This window comes from Pongo pygmaeus, chromosome 1, assembly GCF_028885625.2.
Source record: "Pongo pygmaeus isolate AG05252 chromosome 1, NHGRI_mPonPyg2-v2.0_pri, whole genome shotgun sequence".
NCBI lineage: Eukaryota > Metazoa > Chordata > Mammalia > Primates > Hominidae > Pongo > Pongo pygmaeus.
This window is the reverse complement of record NC_072373.2, coordinates 224,553,945-224,572,723: the sequence shown is the minus strand read 5'-3', so window position 1 is coordinate 224,572,723 and position 18,779 is coordinate 224,553,945. Positions and strand designations below refer to the sequence as shown.

General features: G+C 47.9%; 1 protein-coding gene across 1 annotated transcript in view; it reads right to left on the bottom strand.

Annotated features, from left to right (window-relative positions):
• DNAJC11 (DnaJ heat shock protein family (Hsp40) member C11) overlaps window positions 1-18,779 on the bottom strand; it is a 68,127-nt gene that overhangs the window by 9,689 nt on the left and 39,659 nt on the right. Inside the window, exons 5-10 of the mRNA XM_054441225.2 lie at window positions 10,081-10,209; window positions 8,999-9,121; window positions 7,700-7,773; window positions 1,888-2,077; window positions 1,140-1,225; window positions 656-772 (exon numbers count right to left, since the gene is read on the bottom strand). Of these exons, the coding sequence (XP_054297200.1) occupies window positions 656-772; window positions 1,140-1,225; window positions 1,888-2,077; window positions 7,700-7,773; window positions 8,999-9,121; window positions 10,081-10,209 (719 nt within the window). The remainder of the gene's footprint in view (window positions 1-655; window positions 773-1,139; window positions 1,226-1,887; window positions 2,078-7,699; window positions 7,774-8,998; window positions 9,122-10,080; window positions 10,210-18,779) is intronic.

Sequence of the window (18,779 nt, the reverse complement as noted above, 5' to 3'; positions counted from 1 at the left end):
TGTCGCCCAGGCTGGAGTGCAATGGAGCGATCCTGGCTCACTGCAAGCTCCGCCTCCTGGGTTCAAGCGATTCTCCTGCCTCAGCCTCCCGAGTACCTGGGACTACAGGCACCCGCCACCACCCCTGGCTAATTTTTTGTATTTTTAGTAGAGACGGGGTTTCACTGTGTTAGCCAGGATGGTCTCGATCTCCTGACCTCCTGATCCACTGCACCCGGCCGAATTTTTTTTTTTTTATATTTTTTGAGACAGAGTCTCGCTGTCCCCCAGGCTGGAGTGCAGTGGCACAATCTTGATCTTAGCTCACTGCAACTTCCGCCTTCAGGTTCAAGCAATTCTCCTGCCTCAGCTTCCCAAATAGCTGGGATTATAGGCGCGTGCCACCACATCTGGCTAATTTTTATATTTTCAGTAGAGATGGGGTTTCGCCACGTTGGCCAGGCTGGTCTCGAACTCCTGACCTCAGGCGATCTGCCCGCCTTGGCCTCCTAAAGTGCTGGGATTACACGCATAAGCCACTGCACCTAGCCAAGCAACTGTGTCTTTAAGAACAAAATTACAATGCAAAGGCTATTTCAGCCTTAAACTTGGGTAAAGCCTGGCTGAGTGAAGGTGACAGGCATTCCTTGACCAGAAAGGCCTAAGTTCAACTTACTTGACTTTCAGAGAAACGCCCTGTGGAACTCCAATGCTGACAGCTGCACCCAAAACGCTATGCCTGGAGATCTTCCTCTCAGCTCCATACTCCACCACCGTCCCAAAGAAGCCTGCTCTGCAGGGAGAGAATGCGGTCTGTGCCTGTGCCCCCTCATTCATCACTTCAGGGGCAGCTGTCATTTGAGAAGAGGCCAGGTACCTTCCCTTTCCTCCCTCCAGCCTCCTCGACCCCCAGCGAGCAGATTCGTGACAGAAGAAAGTGGGGACACCCATGGTCTAGTTCTTCCACAACACTCTCTAAGCTCCTCAAGGGCTGGGACTGTAGTGTTAAATCCCCCACAGCCTCAAAATAGGAAGCTCTCCAAAAATGTCACACACACGTAGATATTCACATGAGCAACGTATCTTACACCAACTGGTTCCACTGTGAAGACCCGCATGCAGAACCAGTGTGCTTCCATTTTAGCCAGGCCAGGACTTACTTGAGGGATCCTTTCACACGAGTCTGATCGTCATCTTGGAATTTGTGCTGATAGCTGATCAGTGCAAAGGAGTGAGGGATTCCCAGCTGGGGAGACAGAGGGTGCAAGGATGCGTGGCTAGGGCGTGAGACTCCATGGGGAGGTGGGTATCTGCCCTCCCACTAGCTCTGGGCATCTGCTGCACACAGGCCTTTAAGGCAGGGGTCACGGTCTGGCAGCCGCACCGAGTGCACCATGATTTATTAGCAGCCAGTAGTTAAAAACTGGGAGACTTCACAGAAAACCCAGTTTTCTAGCTTCTCACAAGAAATAAAAAGCTCTGGCGACACTGAGCCTACGCTCCTAGGTGGCAGCGGCTGGTGAGAGCCAAGGAGCAGTGGCCCGTGTGGGGCTTCTCATGTACTAGCCCTGGTGTGGCCACAGGGGCGTCCGAGGGCAAGATTCTGCTATGGGGCTTCATCTGCCCGCCCCTGATTCCATGGGCGGCTCCCACCAGACATTAAGATGTTGTTCTGCTTTAGGATGATCCGACAAAGCTGCCCCAGGCGCCTGAAGGCAACTGCATTTCATACTCCAAGGTTCCACCAGGTCACTCGAGTGTGAGCACTGAGAGCCTGCCCCTCAGGGCCCTGCGTGGGCTTGGACTTAGTGGTGATCAGGACACAGGATTTAAGGGGCGCACTGAGTGCTTGGGAGGAGGGGGCCTCCCAGAGCTCTGTCTGCAGGAGATGATGGCTGCTGGGCTCACCTGCAGGGCCACAGTGAAGTGGCTGGTTTTAGTGTCCCGGACGATGCTAGTGTTCATGGCTGACTGGATACCCCATCGCCACTGCAGGTAGCCCACGGTGTTCTTGTCTAGGTTCCGCGCTAGGACAGTGGTCAGGCCGGGTCGGATTCCACGGGATGAAAACTGCAGAGCACAGTTTGTTGTCACAAAGCTGGAGAGACACAGAGACAGAAAAGGTCCTGGATGGCACCTGCTTTCAGCTGCTCTCTGTCACTTCCTCTCTGCCTGGCTAAGACCTCACTTACTGTCACGTCTATGCATCCCTGGGCCAGCTCCCAGTAAAAAAAAAAAAAGCAGGAGGTCAGGCCTCTATCCACACAGAGAGGGGGAGGGTCCTAGCCAGAATCTTCCCAGTAACCTCCCGACTCCCCTCAGCCGCCCTAACTTTAGCTACAACCAAATAGGCACCTGACTGTCTGCATCCCTAAGCCAGCAGGGGCAAGCCCACTCAAGTTAGAATGCATGGCGGCCGAGGAGCGCAAGTCAGAATCACCTACGGAGGGTCTCAAATTAAGCAGTCCAAGACAGTGGTGCTCAAACTACTGCACGCTGGAATCACCCGGCTCATCCACAAATCACGGCTGGCTGGCTTCTCCGCCGGCATGCTGATTCCTTCAGTGCGGGCTTGGAGTGCGAAGTGTGCCAATGATTCCAATGTGCAGTAGAGAGTTTGAGAATCACTTACCTAGAGGACACCCCAGACCTATGAAACCAGAATTTCTGGGTGGAGGCATCAGTATATTTTTGAAGCTGCTGTGTGATTTCTGATGTACTAGTGACCACAGCTGGGTACTAGTGACAGAAACTACAGGCAAAGCGAGCACACGAAACCAGTTCCTGAAAAGAGCCTCTGCAGTTTCTTTCCAAGGGAGTCCAGCCCCATCTTCTGGTTGAAAAGGGGTATTTCATTTTACTAACAGAAATTCACTTCATTCAAGGTGCTGAAGGGTAAACTAACAGCTGGTTTCTTTAATAAAGAGCTCAACATCAATGCCTAAGTTTCTTTCTCTCCTTTCTAAGCTCTGGAGGTGATGTTTATGCCATTAAAATAACAGTAGGCAGGCTCACTGGCTCACACCTGTAACCCCAGCACTTTGGGAGGCTGAGGAGGCAAATCGCTTCACCCCAGGAGTTCAAGAACAGCCTGGACAACATGGCAAAACCCCCATCTCTACAAAAAATACACAAAATTAGCTGGGTGTAGTGGCACGCCCTGTAGTCCCAGCGACTCTGGAGGCTGAGAAGGAAGGCTCACTTAAGCCTGGACAGGTCGTGTTTTTGTTTTTGACGGAGTTTCGCTCGTTGTCCAGGCTGGAGTGCAATGGCGTGATCTTCTCAGCTCACTGCAACCTCTGCCTCCTGGATTCAAGTGATTCTCCTGCCTCAGCTTCCTGAGTAGCTGGGACTACAGGCGCCTGCCACCATGTCCCGTTAATATTTTATATTTTTAGTAGAGACGGGGTTTCACCATGTTAGCCAGACTGGTCTCAAATTCCTGCCCTCAGGTGATCCACCTGCCTCAGCCTCCCAAAGTGCTGGGATTACAGGCGTGAGCCACTGTGCCCAGCCAACAGGTCGATATTTTTGATTTAAGATGGCTTATTAGGCCGTAACTCCATCGTAAATCAAGGAACATCTGCAACTTGATCCGAGGATTAGAGAACCCTGGTTAGCAGACATCCGTAACTAATCTGGTCACTATATATTAAGAAACTGGGCTAGTAGGCTGGGCGCGGTGGCTCACGCCTGTAATCCCAGCACTTTGGGAGGCCGAGGTGGGTGGATCACAAGGTCAAGTGATTGAGACCATCCTGGCCAACACGGTGAAACCCCGTCTCTACTAAAAATACAAAAATTAGCTAGGCGTGGTGGCGCGTGCCTGTAGTTCCACCTACTTAGGAAGCTGAGGCAGGAGAATAGCTTGAACCTGGGAGGTGGAGGTTGCAGTGAGCCAAGACTGTGCCACTGCACTCCAGCCTGGTGACAGAGCAAGACTCCATCTCAAAAACAAAACAAAACAAAACAAAACAAAAAAAAAGAAGCTGGCATCCTTGGTCACACATCATCCCCCGTGATCCCCCTTGTTTATAAATCAGTCGTCCTTCCATTTAAATCTGCTCAAGTCTAATAAGCTCTGAGTAGCAGAACTAAATTCAATTTCCAAACCTGTAAATGCTGATGATCAGTCCACCCCAAACTCCTGGTGACCACTCAATGAATAGACACTGAGGCTCAACCAGAACAAAACGGCCGAAAGATTTTCCTTGATGAAGTGTCTCCCAAGCTGTGTGACCTTAAGAATCACCTGGGGCGCTTGAAACACCTAGATTCCCAGTCCCCTCCCTCATAAGACCCAAAGCAGCATTTTTTTTTTTTTTTTTTAAGACAGAGTCTCGGCTCTGTCACCCAGGCTGGAGTGCACTGGCACGATCTTGGCTCACTGCAACCTCTGCCTCCCGGGTTCAAGCAATTCTCCTGCCTCAGCCTCCCAAGCAGCTGGAATTACAGGTGCCCACCACCACGCCTGGCTAATTTTTGTATTTTTAGTAGAGACAGGGTTTCACCATGTTGGCCAAGCTTGTCTTGAACTCCTGACCTCAGGCGACCTGCCTGCCTTGGCCTCCCAAAGTGTTGGGATTACAGGCGTGAGCCACTGCACCTGACCAGCATTTCTTTTTTCTTTTTTTGAGAGAGGTCTTGCTCTGTCACCCAGGCTGAAGTGCAGTGGTGTCATCATGGCTCACTGCAGCCTCGACCTCCTGGCCTCAAGCGATCTTCCCACCTCAGCATCCCAAGTAGCTGGGACTACAGGTGTGTGCTACCACACCTGGTTAATTTTTATATTTTTTGTAGAGTCAAGGTTTCGCCATGTTGCCTAGGCTGGTATCAAACTCCTGAGCTCAAGTGATCATCCCACCGGGCCTCCTAAAGTGCTGGGATTACAAGCATGAGCCACCACACCCTGCCCCTGAGGCAGCTTTTAACCAGCATCTGGTTAAAATCTAAGTAGACAGGGTCAGGACAACACTGATGTGTATACAGATGCTGTTTCCCTGCTGTTCTCTTCTAAGTATGACTCCCAGTCCCCTTCTCAGACCCAGTAGGTGAATCCAATTATGTAGAGCAGGGGCCTGTGGAGCTGTGTTGTGAGCAGCACCCAGGTGGTGCCCCATGGCAGCATGTCCCGCATTCCTTCCATCTTCAAAAAAAATTTTTTTTCGGGGGCAGTCTTGCTCTGTTGCCTAGGCTGGGGTGCAGTAGTGCAATCTCAGCTCATTGCAGCCTCAACCTCCCGGGTTCAAGCCATCCTCCCACGTTGGCCTTCCAAAGCCCTGGGATTGCAGGTGGGATCACACCAGCTCCTTTCCTCTTTGTGTGTCTGGAAGCACTGCTTTTTTTTCTTTTTTTCTTTGTGAGACGGAGTCGCCCAGGCTGGAGTTGCTGCCCAGGCTGGAGTGCACTGGCGCGACCTCGGCTCACTGCAAGCTCCGCCTCCCGGGTTCATGCCATTCTCCTGCCTCAGCCTCTCGAGTAGCTGGGACTACAGGCGCCCACCACCACTCCCGGCTAATTCTTTGTATTTTTAGTAGAGATGGGGTTTCACCGTGTTAGCCAGGATGGTCTCGATCTCCTGATCTCATGATCCACCCGCCTTGGCCTCCCAAAGTGCTGGGATTACAGGCGTGAGCCACTGCGCCCAGCCAGGAAGCACTGCTTTGGTGCCTAAGTGGCCTCCGCCTGCCCCACGGGCCACATCCTCCTGTTTTGCAGGCTCTCTCCCAACTTCTCCTGCTCTCCCTACAACAGGCTGACCTGCAAGCCTGCCTGGGTTCTCTGCCCCATGCCCCACAGACAAACGACCATACTAGTGGGCAGGGATTAGGTCAACCCCTGCAGAGCCTGGCAGGCACACAGATACATGTCTCATTGGAAGTGTAATAACTTTTTTTTTTTTTTGAGACAGTCTTGCTCTGCTGCTTAGGCTGGAGTACAGTGGTGTGATCTTGGATTATTGCAACCTCCGCCTCCCGGGTTCAAGAGATCCTCCCACCTCAGCCTCCCAAGTAGCTGGGACTACAGGCAAGCGCCACCATGCCTGGTTAATTTTTGTATTTTTAGTAGATGGGGTTTCGCCATGTTGGCCAGGCTGGTCTCGTACTCCTGTACTTGTTTGTACATGTTTGTACATGTTTGTACAGCCTACGGTACATGTTTGATAAGAAAGTTATTCATGCCACTGTACCTGCGCATGGTGGCTCACGCCTGTAATGCCAGCACTTTGGGAGGCCAAGGTGGGAGGATCACCTGAGGTCAGGAGTTAAGAGACCAGCCTGGCCAACAAGGAGAAACCCCAACTCTACAAAAATTAGTCAGGCATGGTGGTGCACACCTGTAGTCCCAGCTACTCAGGAGGGTCACCTGAGCCTGGGAGGTTGAGGGTGCAGTGAGCCAAGACTGCACCACTATTCTCCAGCTGGGGTGACAAAGTGAGACCTGTCTCACAACAAAAAACAAAACAAAAAACATGTACTCCAGGCTTGGTGAAGTGGCTCATGCTTCTAATCTCAGTGCGCTTTGGGAGGCTGAGGTCGGAGGACTGCTTGAATCTAGGAGCTTGAGACCAGCCTAGGCAACATAGAGAGAACTTATCTCTAAAAAAAAAACTAAACAATGAGCCAGGCATGTTGGCACATGCCTGCAGTCCTAGTTTTTCGGGAGGTTGAGGGAGGAGGACTGCTTGAGCCCAGGAGTTCAAGGCTGCAGTGAACTATGCACTCTAGCCTGGGCAACAGAACAAAACCTCGTCTCTAAAAAAAATAAAGTAAAATAAAATAGGCCAGGCGCAGTGGCTCACGCCTGTAATCTCAGCACTTTGGGAGGCCGAGGCAGGTGGATCACCTGAGGTCAGGAGTTCGAGACCAGCCTGACCCACATGGTGAAACCTCGTCTCTATTAAAAATACAAAAATAGCTGGGCGTGGTGGCGCACGCCTGTAGTCCCAGCTACTCGGAAAGTTGAGGCAGGAGAATAGCTTGGACCCAGGAGGCAGAGGCTGCAGTGAGCCAAGATCACACCACCGCACTCCAGCCTGGGCAAGACAGAGCAAGACCCTGTCTCAAAAATAAATAAATAAATAAAATAAACTCTGTGTGCTCCATTCTAGGACTCCTTCAGCCATATCTTCCTCTGGAAGAAAGAGGTATTATTTACCCTCCACCAATTCTTTTATCTGAGCTCACACAGACATCACTGCCCCCGCCATACAGGAAATGAAGACACTGCTGTCGTTCTAGAAGGGACAGGGATATATAGTTCTAGGAGTGTGACATGGCAGCAGCAGAGACAACAGGAAGCAGAGGCTGGCTGGGGACTACATCTCTGGCATATGTCAATCAACCCGATGACGAGGCAGTCTGTCATTCTCTGGGACAATGGAACGATCCATAAGTCTGTTAAGTGTTTCGGTCCACTGACCAACTCTCCCTGAAGGCACTCTTTCTGTGTGGCCTCATGGCATAGGTAAGGGAGGTGCGAGTCCTGGATGGTGCAGCCTGGCTGGGGCTGGGACAAGGGTCCGGCCCCTGCAATCCCGCCTCTTCCCACCTGCACACTGCCTGGGCTTCATGCCAGTGCTATAGCTGCCCTTGATGTACGCAGTGACCTTGTAGGACAGACAAGATAGTGCCAACCACTGTGATAAAAAGAACACACAGTTCTAGTCTCCTAAGACAACAAAGACCACCAAAGAGGAGCTGCTATCTCTCATATTTACCATCTTGGTGTGAGATTACGGAACAGCTTGAGACCGAACAAAGGCCCCTGTAGGTCTCCGGCTCCAAATTCCAACTGTTTGAAAAGGAAAAAGAGAAGGCATTAATGGTGTTTTATCTCCTAGCAGCAACCAAGGCTCAGGTATGTACCTCTGGGTATAATTCCTTCATTCAATTCACTGGTCTTGCCAAGGCTCTAAAAGAAGGGGGTGGAAGCTTGTTAATGTCTCATCTTAACCTTTGCCAAATGGAGCCGTCTGCTGCCACAGATCCAAAGGAGACCCAGGCTTCAAAGGCACATGTTTCATTGGTGTCCCTCCAAAGAAAAAACTGCTCACCTCTGATCCTTGCCTCCCAGGCTGAGGTCAGGAGACCAGCCGGCTCCCCCTACCCCTCCCGGCGCAGCCCCCGCCACCTGCAGAGCACCGACTGCGGTCAGGTGTGCCCCCCCACCCCCGCATGCATTGCTGACTCCTTTTCATTTTCATCCTGCACCAAATGTCTCCCAGGTCACTGAGGTGGTCCTCAGGGGCCTGACGTTAAAGCCCAGCAGCAGTTCCACACTCGCACAGCCTTGGAAGTCACAGCTGAGCCTGGCTGCCGTGTTTACTAGTCTGGGTGACTTTCAAGCAACTCTTCAATGTTAATTTGATGCAGCTCAATTTGCTTGGCAGAACTGGCTGTTAAATGGCCACCAATCAGTGAACTATCACGCTGAAGAGAGCACCTGCCTTCTGAATTGTGCAGGAAAAACAGCCCACAGGCTTTTTGCTCAAAGGGAACAAACACACTGAGTTTCAGAGGGTGGATTTCTAGAAGTTGGCATCTCATAGGAAACCTTGTTTTTCTATCCTAATTTTAAACTGTGAGGAAGACTGACAGGACTTCTCAGCTATGAGACCTATTTATCTTTTTTTTTTTTGAGACGGAATTTTGCTCTTGTCCCCCAGACTGGAGTGCAACGGCGCGATCTTGACTCACTGCAACCTCTGCCTCCCGGGTTCATGTGATTCTCGTGATTCTCCTGCCTCAGCCTCCCAAGTAGCTGGGATTACAGGCAGGTGACACCACGCCCTGCTAATTTTTGTATTTTTAGTAGAGATGGGGTTTCACCATGTTGGCCAGGCTTATGAGACCTATTTTTCTTTTAGGACAGTCAACTTATGGAAGCTTGACACTTGGTACCGTTGTTACACAACAACAGGGCCCCCGGGGTGAGTTTGAGGGTGAGCTTTGAGAGTGTAAATGTTCAGAAATGAGGCTTTGCACGGACAACACAACTCAGCCAATGACATTCTTACCTCTCCCCATCCCTTTGCCGAAGTTACTCGTCTGAGCGCAAAGTTAATGGAACCTCCTCCATTTCCATTCTGGGTTGAGAGGCTTCCAGAGAGGATGGCTGTGTCTGTCGCTGTCAAGGGTGCCTAAAAATGGTATTTGCTGGTAATGAATGAATCAAAACAACAGGAAGTGCCAATGGCAGCAGCCTAAAGAACGCACTGTGAGCCCAAGGCCAAAGGTGCAGACGATTCCTCTGTTCAGAAGCACACATGGATGCAGAACTGCCGCATCAGCTTCACTTTTCTTCCGCTTTGTTATTTGGTCTGCATGTGACCATGAGGGTAATACGCTTTGCAAAAGCTTTAATGGGCACATTTCACAACACCAGGGGAAACATGGGGCTGCATGTCCCACTGGTATCAGATAGCACAGTGACTTCACTGTGTGCCTTCCCTCTGTGGTTTGCCATCAGGGTTCCGAGGGGACTGAAGACCTTCCCATGGCTGTATTCTGTATCAGCTGACTCAGGGAGCTCCAAGAGGGGGCAAATTTCCCCAAGTTAGGACTCCACGTTGTTGGCTGATGCAATGGAGAATAAATTAATGAGCTGAGGAGACAAAGACCTACTATAAACGCTCAGGAGAATGACCTGACCTCGCCACATCCAAATAGTAGGCAGAATGGTGACATTTTCGTGTGCCCAGGGCTCAAGATGAGAGCTGCTATAGCCTTGCGGCACCTAGCAGAATTTGCCTTAAAACTAAAACCGGTTGTTAGAATGATCCATGGAGGTCTGCCTTCTCTCCCAGAACCCCATGACCTTGGGTATCTACTTCTCCCAGACCATTAACACCCTCTGCTGGAAAGGTCCAAGACCTTGGGAGCCAAGTGCCCCAGCCCACACTCCTGCTGGCTCACATGCCAGCACAGCGGTAACACACGGCTGGGACTGAAGTGCTTTCTTTTTTAAGTGGCTAATTGCAGCCTTTCATAAATAAAGATGAGAAAAACCCTGGGCAGACTCTCATTCCAGCTGCTTGGTGTGCTGTGCCTCATTAACTCAAGCCCTTGCTGTACTCGGAGAGGTGGTTGTGTGCTTTACCTCAATGGACTGGGATATGTGCATTTTATTAATTTCAATCTGCGGAAAGCTACTGCCGGACACATCTTCATACTCCTCATCATAGCGATCAAAAAGGTCAGTGGCATCTACTCCAACGCTGATCGTTCCCTGGGGCAGAAAAACAAACCGTCAGCAGAAGGGGTGGTATTTGTGGAATGAAAGACAATGCTACACTTCAACAGCCAGCTCGCTTTAATTGAACAAGTCATTTGACTTCAGGGTTCACTGGGTTTAGGTAGGACACTCCACCAGGAAGCCCACAAAGCATGAATGTCACAGTCCGAACCAAACTGCAGAGCACCACAGACGTCCAGAGCTAGAAAACATCATTTGACCAGGAGAGCCGGTCCGCATGTCTGCAGAGCAATGACACACCAAAGACAAAAGTGTTAGTCAAAGGAGTAAGAGCTACGCAGTTTGATTTTCAGAGACCAAACAGGACCCATGAATGCACAAAACAACCTAGAAATGAGCTACATGGATTAAACATTTTTTGGTAAACACCCTTATACCACAAAACTACCCTAAAACTCTTTAAATAAAAATACCTTCAAAGATAAAGCAGCACAAATTATGAACAAATGGGAGACTTTAAAATTAATCCACCTTCTCAAATTAATGAGAATTAAGTTTGAGAAACAGAACACTGTATTTGCTCAAGGAATTCTAAGCTAAAATTTTGCTGATAAAAATGCTTGTTACTCAGAAAATCAATGTTTATTATTCTTTTATAGTCACAACTTTAAAAACGGACATATATCTTAATCCAGTATATAAAACCATGGCCACATACATTTTTTAAACTAAACTTTTTGCAGCCCATTGAAACAATGTTTTTTGCTAGCTTTTTTTTTTTTTTTTTTGAGATGGAGTCTCGCTCTGTCACCAGGCAACATTAGCCATTAGTCCAGTGCAGTGCAGTGGCACGATCTCGACTCACTGCAACCTCCGCCTCCTAGGTTCAAGCGATTCTCCGGCCTTAGTCTCCCAAGTAGCTGGGACTACAGGCGCACACCACCATGCCCAGTTAATTTTTGTATTTTTAGTAGAGACAGGGTTTCACCATGTTGACCAGGATGGTCTCAATCTCTTGACCTCGTGATCCACCCACCTCGGCCTCCCAAAGTGCTGAGATTACAGGCGTGAGCCACCGTGCCCAGCCGGTGCTAGCTTTCTACCAGATGCTTCAATCTGAAAATGCATTAACCCTAATAAGTACTTGATTTCTGTTGAGGGTGAAACACCTGACATTATAAATGCTACTATAAACTCAATTAAAAAGTTCCACATTAAAGGTAAACGTGTTTGTTTTTGCGGTGATATTCAAATACCAACTTGGAGGCAGTATAGTGTTATGGTAAAAAATTTTCTTATTAAATCAAGAAACCCATGGAGTAGAAACATCCTTAGAATTAGTTGTAGTGATACACATAATGTATAATTGTGTCAAAACAAGCTGCAGTATTCTACCCATGGAAAATGAAGTTGTAGTTGCCAAAATTTACAAATTTTTTATATTCACAGAGTAACAGCACGAACACATCTCTGTCATGACGATGATTCTGAATAATCAACAAAACTGCATGGCAGGATATGAACAATTTGTGGCCAGGTGTGGTGGCTAATACCTGTAATCCCAACACTTTGGGAGGTTGAGGGAGAGGGGATCACCTGAGGTCAAGAGTTCAAGACCAGCCTGGCCAACATGGTGAAACCCTGTTGCTACTAAAAATACAAAAATTAGCCAGGCACACGTCCCAGCTACTGTAGAGGCTGAGGCAGGAGAACTGCTTGAACCTGAAAGGTGGAGGTTGCAGTGAGCCAAGATTGCATCACTGTACTCCAGCATGGGTGACAGAGCAAGACTCTGTCTCAAAAACAAGAACAGGCCAGGTGAGGTGGCTCCCTGCCACCTGGGATTACAGGCCTGTAATCCCAGCACTTTGGGAGGCCGAGGCAGGCGGCTCACGAGGTCAGGAGTTTGAGACCAGCCTGACCAACATGGTGAAACCCCATCTCTACTAAAAATACAAAAATTAGCTGGGCGTGGTGGCGCGCACCTATAATCCCAGCTCCTCAGGAGGCTGAGGCAGGAGAATTGCTTCAACTTGTGAGGCAGAGGTTGCAGTGAGCCAAGATTGTGCCACTGCACTCCAGCCTGGGCGACAGAACAAGACTCCGCCTAAAAAAAAAAAAAAAAAAAAAAAAAAAAAAAAAATTATAATCACTGAAAATAAAGCTTGTAATGATGAAAAATAATCTGAAGTTGATCTTTCTAGGGGGAAAAAACCCATACAAAATAAATAAGAGTTCAAACGGTTTATGAGATATAATTTTGAAATTCCATAACGGCATTTTGGAGTATCTCTATTTTGGGTAGGAATCTTGGTGGAGCTGTCATGTTTAATTGGGTAAATTTTTATTCTGTTCTAGAATGAAATGGAATTGAAAAGGTCTACAGTTTTGTAGCATCTAAATTCGATAAAACATTCAAAAGATCATAAAGATGATTTAGAAAAATGTGTCAAAGAAGACTGTTGTGAATAAAGTTAAAAAGACAATACCTGTCAAAATACTTGGGCCAAGATATATTTATGTTCTAATATGAAGAAATTTAGAATTGAGAGAATATTTTCTAAATTAAAAATATGATATACAGAGACGAATCAATTAAATGTGTCAAAAATTTCGGCTGGGTGCTGTGGCTCACTCCTGCAATCCCAGTACTTTGGGAGGCTGAGGTGGAGGGATTGCTTGAGCCCAGGAGTTCGAGACCAGCCTGGGCAACATGTTGAGACTGTGTCTCCACAAAAAAACGAAAACTAAAAAAAAAAAAAAAAAAAAAAAAGAAGAATATTAGCTGGGAGTGGTGGTGTCCGCCTGGCGTCCGCCTGTGGCCCCAGTCACCTGGGAGACTGAGGTGGGACGATTCCTTGAGCCCGGGAGGCCAAGGCTGCGGTGAGCTGTGACTGCATCACTGCACTCTAGCCTGGGTGATACTATGAGACCCTATCTCAAAGTAAAATAAAACTTGCTAAATATAAATGCAACTTTCATAAAGATGGTAGGCAATGTTATGAAAGAAAAAGACACTGGAAATACACTCTTCAAAAAACAGTGTGACACACTGTGGAGTTAGATCAAAGGCCTCCTAAGGAACCATGCCTGCGGGTACTCACGCCCCTGTACAGAGCCCTCTCCTTGATCCTGAACCTCTTAGGTTCACAAAAGCAACTCTCAGACTTGCCTTTGTCCAACAGAATGCGTGGATGTGATGGTGCTGACTTCAAGACCAGCTCACGAGAAGCTTTGCAGCTTGGCCCAGGTCTCTAAAATGCACTATATGGGGGACACTAGCTAATATGTATTAAGTTCAATTACCCAGAGACTGCTGTTGGCAAGGAAGCCTGAGCTGGCCTGGGGAGAGGTTGCCTAGAGAGACAGCGATGCCAGCCACCTCCGCTGAGGTGCGTGAGACATGAATGCAGAAGCCACTGCTGACATGCAGACCAGCCAGCCTTCAGAGGACGAGACCCAGCTGCCATGTGACTGCAACCCCTGTGAGCACCATCCCATCACAGTCAAGTCCCAGCCAATCCACAGAACTGTGATACAGTATGGAATTATTGTTGGAAGCCACCAAGTTTGGAAATGGTTATACAGCAGCACATAATCAGAACACTGATACTGGAGATAGACAGGGTTGGTGAACAGACTAAAGTCTGTGGATACATGCCCCAAATAATGATTCCTACTCTTTTTGAGACGGAGTCTTGCTCTGTCGCCCAGGTTGGAGTGCAGTGGCACGACCTCGGCTCACTGCAAGCTCCGCCTCCTGGGTTCACGCCATTCTCCTGCCTCAGCCTCCTGAGTAGCTGGGACCACAGGCGCCCGCCACCACGCCCGGCTAATTTTTTTGTGTTTTTAGTAGAGACGGGGTTTCACAGTGTTAACCAGGATGGTCTCCATCTCCTGACCTCGTGATCCACCCACCTTGGTCTCCCAAGGTGCTGGGATTACAGGCGTGAGCCCCGCGCCCGGCCAGACTCTGGGATATAAAGATAACCAAGTGAAAATAGGTTTATCAGCTAACTTATGTCATGTTTCAAATCCTGTGTTGTCATTTCAACAATGATCACAGAATCTTCACCAGGACTAGGTTCCATCTCAAGAAACCACCGTCTCTGTGCATCGATACTCCTCATCTGCTCCAGCTTGATCATGAGATTGCAGCAATTGAGTGACACCTTCAGACGGGATCTGGGGACTGAGGGCTCCGGGATGCCACTGAGATCAGAATGAGCGACACAATACCTGAAGCGTCTAATGAAACTGGGAGGAACGTTTCGGCTCTGACAGAGAGTCTGGAGATGACTTTGTGACAGATTTATAGAAAACTAATCAAAGGAAACAAATAAGACAATTACTAATATCACAGAGGAAGAAGTGTTAAGAAAGGCTAGGTCATCCTGGTATGTGATCTGGGTCAACTGAGTAATTATATGGTCACCGCAATGTATATAGTGAATATTAATGTAATCCAATTATAATTACACTGGGTGGACTGAAAGCTGAAGAAACTGAGAGAACCATGTAAACATGTCAGAAGAAACAGCTCCAAGAGCTGGGAGTGGCTGCCTCAAGGGAACAGGAGTCAGGAGTAGAAAGGGGGGAGCGGCAGGGCTTTTCTTTACAAGTCTAGTAAATACCTGACTTTTGAACCTTGTACACATATTATTCTGACAAAAAAAATTGAAAAAAAAAAAAAAAATCCCCATATCTTAAGGACTTCCAAACAAAAAGCTACCTAAAAACTTACTTCATAGAAAAGTTCTTTATAGGCATATTTTTAAATTAGTAGAGTTCTTGTGTCCGTAAATCTCAGCTGTTTCTCACTTGGGAGGATCCAACATAACCATATGACATCAATACTCACAGGCCAACTGCTGCCCCCCTGGCCAGCAGATGTCATCAATGGCCCCAATAATTCCTGATCCAAGTTAATCTAGCCTAGACAGGAGCAATGCCTGCCGGCCCTGGGTCTAGTCCTGCACTGGCTCTGCAAGTAGTCTATAAGACTTGGTTTTTATTTAAATTACACACCCATCCCACCCACTGCTACCTGTTGGAAGACGGAGGCCCTCATCACACTGTGTTCATGACTAGACAGTGGATCGAAGCAGTTTCCATGAGTCCCCAGCAGCCCAACTTGCTCAATGTTCCTTATATTAACCCCAAATCATCTCCCAGTAACACTGACTTATTGCTATTGGTTCTTGTCTCTTGAACCATCACACATTAAGCCTGGTCCCTATTTCACATTGGGGAAATGGAATGTCTTCAACTCCTACTAACGTCTTCCCTCATCGTTCCAGACACGCTGGCGTCTTTGCTGTTCCTTGAACATACCAGATTCACCTCTCCATTTTGGCTTCTGCGTTGGCTCTGCCCTGTATCTGCAACACTCTTCACCAGATGGCCACGTGGCTAACTTTGTCATCTGCTTCCCATCCTTCCTCCAGTGGCACCTTTTCAGTGAAGCCTGACTACTCTAATTAAACTGCAGGCTGGGCATGGTGGCTCACGCCTGTAATCACAGCGCTCTGGGAGGCCGAGGCAGGTGGATCACCTGAGGTCAGGAGTTTGAGACCAGCCTGGCCAATATAGTAAAACCTCGTCTCTACTAAAAACACAAAAACATTAGCCGGGCATGGTGGCATGCACCTGTAATCCCAGCTACTCAGAGGCTGAGGCAGGAGAATCGCCTGAATCCAGGAGGTGGAGGTTACATTGAGCCAGGACAGTGCCACTGCACTCCAGCCAGGGCAACAAGAGTGAAACTGTCTCAAAAACAATATCAAGGCCGGGCGTGGTGGCTCACGCCTGTAATCCCAGCACTTTGGGAGGCTGAGGCGGGCGGATCACAAGGTCAGGAGATCGAAACCATCCTGGCTAAATGGTGAAACCCCGTCTCTACTAAAAATACAAAAATTAGCCAGGTGTGGTGGCAGGTGCCTGTAGTTCCAGCTACTTGGGAGGCTGAGGCAGGAGAATGGCGTGGACCCGGAAGGTGGAGCTTGCAGTGAGCCGAGATTGCGCCGCTGCACTCCAGCCCAGGCAACAGAGCGAGACTCCATCTCAAAAACCAAAAAAACAAAATCAAAACAAAAAAACTGCAGCCTTCCCCACTTTCTTGGCTTTATGTACCCCCCGCATCATTTCTCTCTCCTTCTAATATATATATATATATATATATATATATTTTTTTTTTTTTTTTTTTTTTTTTTGAGACTGAATCTCACTCTGTTGCCCAGGCTGAAGTGCAGTGGCACGATCTCAGCTCACTGCAACCTCTGCCTCCCGGGTTCAAGTGAGTCTCCTGCCTTAGCCTCCCAAATAGCTGTGACTACAGGAGCAGGTCACCAAGCCCGGCTAATTTTTGTATTTTTAGTAGAGATGCGGTTTTGCCATGTTTGTCAGGCTGGTCTTGAACTCCTGACCTACATGATCTGCCCACCTCGGCCTGTCCAAGTGCTGGGATTACAGGCATGAGCCACTGCACCCAGTCTTAATACACAATTTATATATTCCATTTACTGCAGCTTCTCTGTCCCTCAACTAGATCATTAAGCTTCATGGCGCGATTAGGTTGTCTGTTTTATTCTCTGAGGAATGTTCACATTCCTAAAGTGTCTGGCACATTACAGGCACCCAAATTAAATTACTTTATGAATAAATCAACCATTTTTACCCACCCCCAACCCACAAAATTGCTAATATTAAACCAAGTCAACGAAAGATGACCATTTTCCCTGATTCCCCCCTTTCGTAGCTAGCACATTTCTCCCGGTTAAATCTTATTTTGTAGTTTAATCCCTTCATTCTTGTTCACTGGGCTCTTTTAGAACCTTCTGCCTTGGGTCAACTGTGAATGTGATAAACACGTCTTCACTGACATCACTCAGAAATTCTGAGCATGAGTTAGAGCCTTTCTCCCACAATGAGAAACTTCTTACCAGGTAGGAAATGATGTATTTGTACTCGTTGAGTAGAATCAGTTGTTTATTCAGCCACGAATGTACCATTCTAAATTCTTTATTTTTTAGTTTCAAATCTTCTTAAAAAAAAAAAGTAAAACATTTAACTGACAAATAGAGACTGCACACGTTCCTGTTGTACAGTGTGCTGATTTGATACATGCAGACACTGTGTAGTGATGATCACAATCATGTTAACACATTCACCACCACCCAGGCGGAATTATTTTCATGTTTATATTTATCTGGCCATGAGGGTAACATAAGAAATTTCTGTCAACTGCAATCTCAAAAGGAACTCTTTACTAACTGAAAATTCCACCAAAAGAGGTGATACGAGGCAATGTGAAATTCACCTGTTTTATAACTGATGAACCCAGCATGGCACTCATGACAGTTCCCACAGAAAATCACTTTATCTCAAATGGAAGTCAGAGCCTGTCCTCCCTGTATAAACAGTAGTCTTTAATTCTGAAACCTTGTTTGTGAGTGATTATGCTGACATGAGGGGGTGAAACAGCCCTCCAACGGATACTCACTTCAAGACAAACAGCTGTTTTACCTTTGAATCCCTCTGTGCCTTCTATCCCGATTGCCAAGACCACTCTTCTTCTCCAGGGTTTCAGTTTCATTATCACAGAGCTTTCCCAGACCTGATTAACCAGGCTTTGGTCCCTTTTCTTCCTTACAAGACAACTTCCCACGTTCTCCAACTGCAACAGCAGCCCATTTCTGCAGACGGTAAATTGCCCCTTCCTGCCACTACGCACAACAAACATATGGCTTAAACAACCCTTCTTCTGCCCCATCATCCTCTCAGCCAAGTCCAGGCAGTTTTATGACATCAGAATCACTTCCGCAGAACAGACTGAAGTCATAACCACGGGCGACTTTGCTGGCTACGGTTATTAGCCAGGGCAACCCCAACATCCTTTAAAAATAATCAAGTGATGCATGCTTACATCTTTATGAAAACATTTTGGCATTTAAAAATACTTTTATGGTTATATGCCTTCCTTGATACATTATTCAGATGGGGTCTCTCTCTGTCACCCAGGCTGGAGTACATCTTGGAGGCTGTAGCCAGGCTGGCACGATCCTGGCTTACTGCAACCTCCACCTCCAGGGCTCAAGCATTCCTCCTGCCTCAGCCTCTCGAGTAGCTGGGACTACAGGAGCACGCCACCATGCCCAGTTAATTGTGTGTTTTTTTTTTTTTTTTTTTTTGTAGAGATGGGATTTCACTATGTTGCCCAGGCTCTTGATACATTATTTTTATTTATTTATTTAGAAACGGAGTCTTGAGCTTGTCGCTCAGGCTGGAGTGCAATGGTGCGATCTCGGCTCACTGCAACCCCCGCCTACCAGGTTCAAGTGATTCTCCTGCTTCAGGCTCCCAAGTAGCTGGGATTACAGGCGCCTGCTACCACGCCTGGCTAATTTTTGTATTTTTAGTAGAGATGGGGTTTCACCATGTTGGTCAGGCTGGTCTCAAACTCCTGACCTCAGATGATCCACCCACCTCAGCCTCCCAAAGTGTTGGTGAGAGGTGAAGCCAGTTGGACTTCCTGGGTCGGGTGGGGACTTGGAGAACTTTTCTGTCTTACAAAAGATTATAAATGTACCAATCAGCACTCTGTA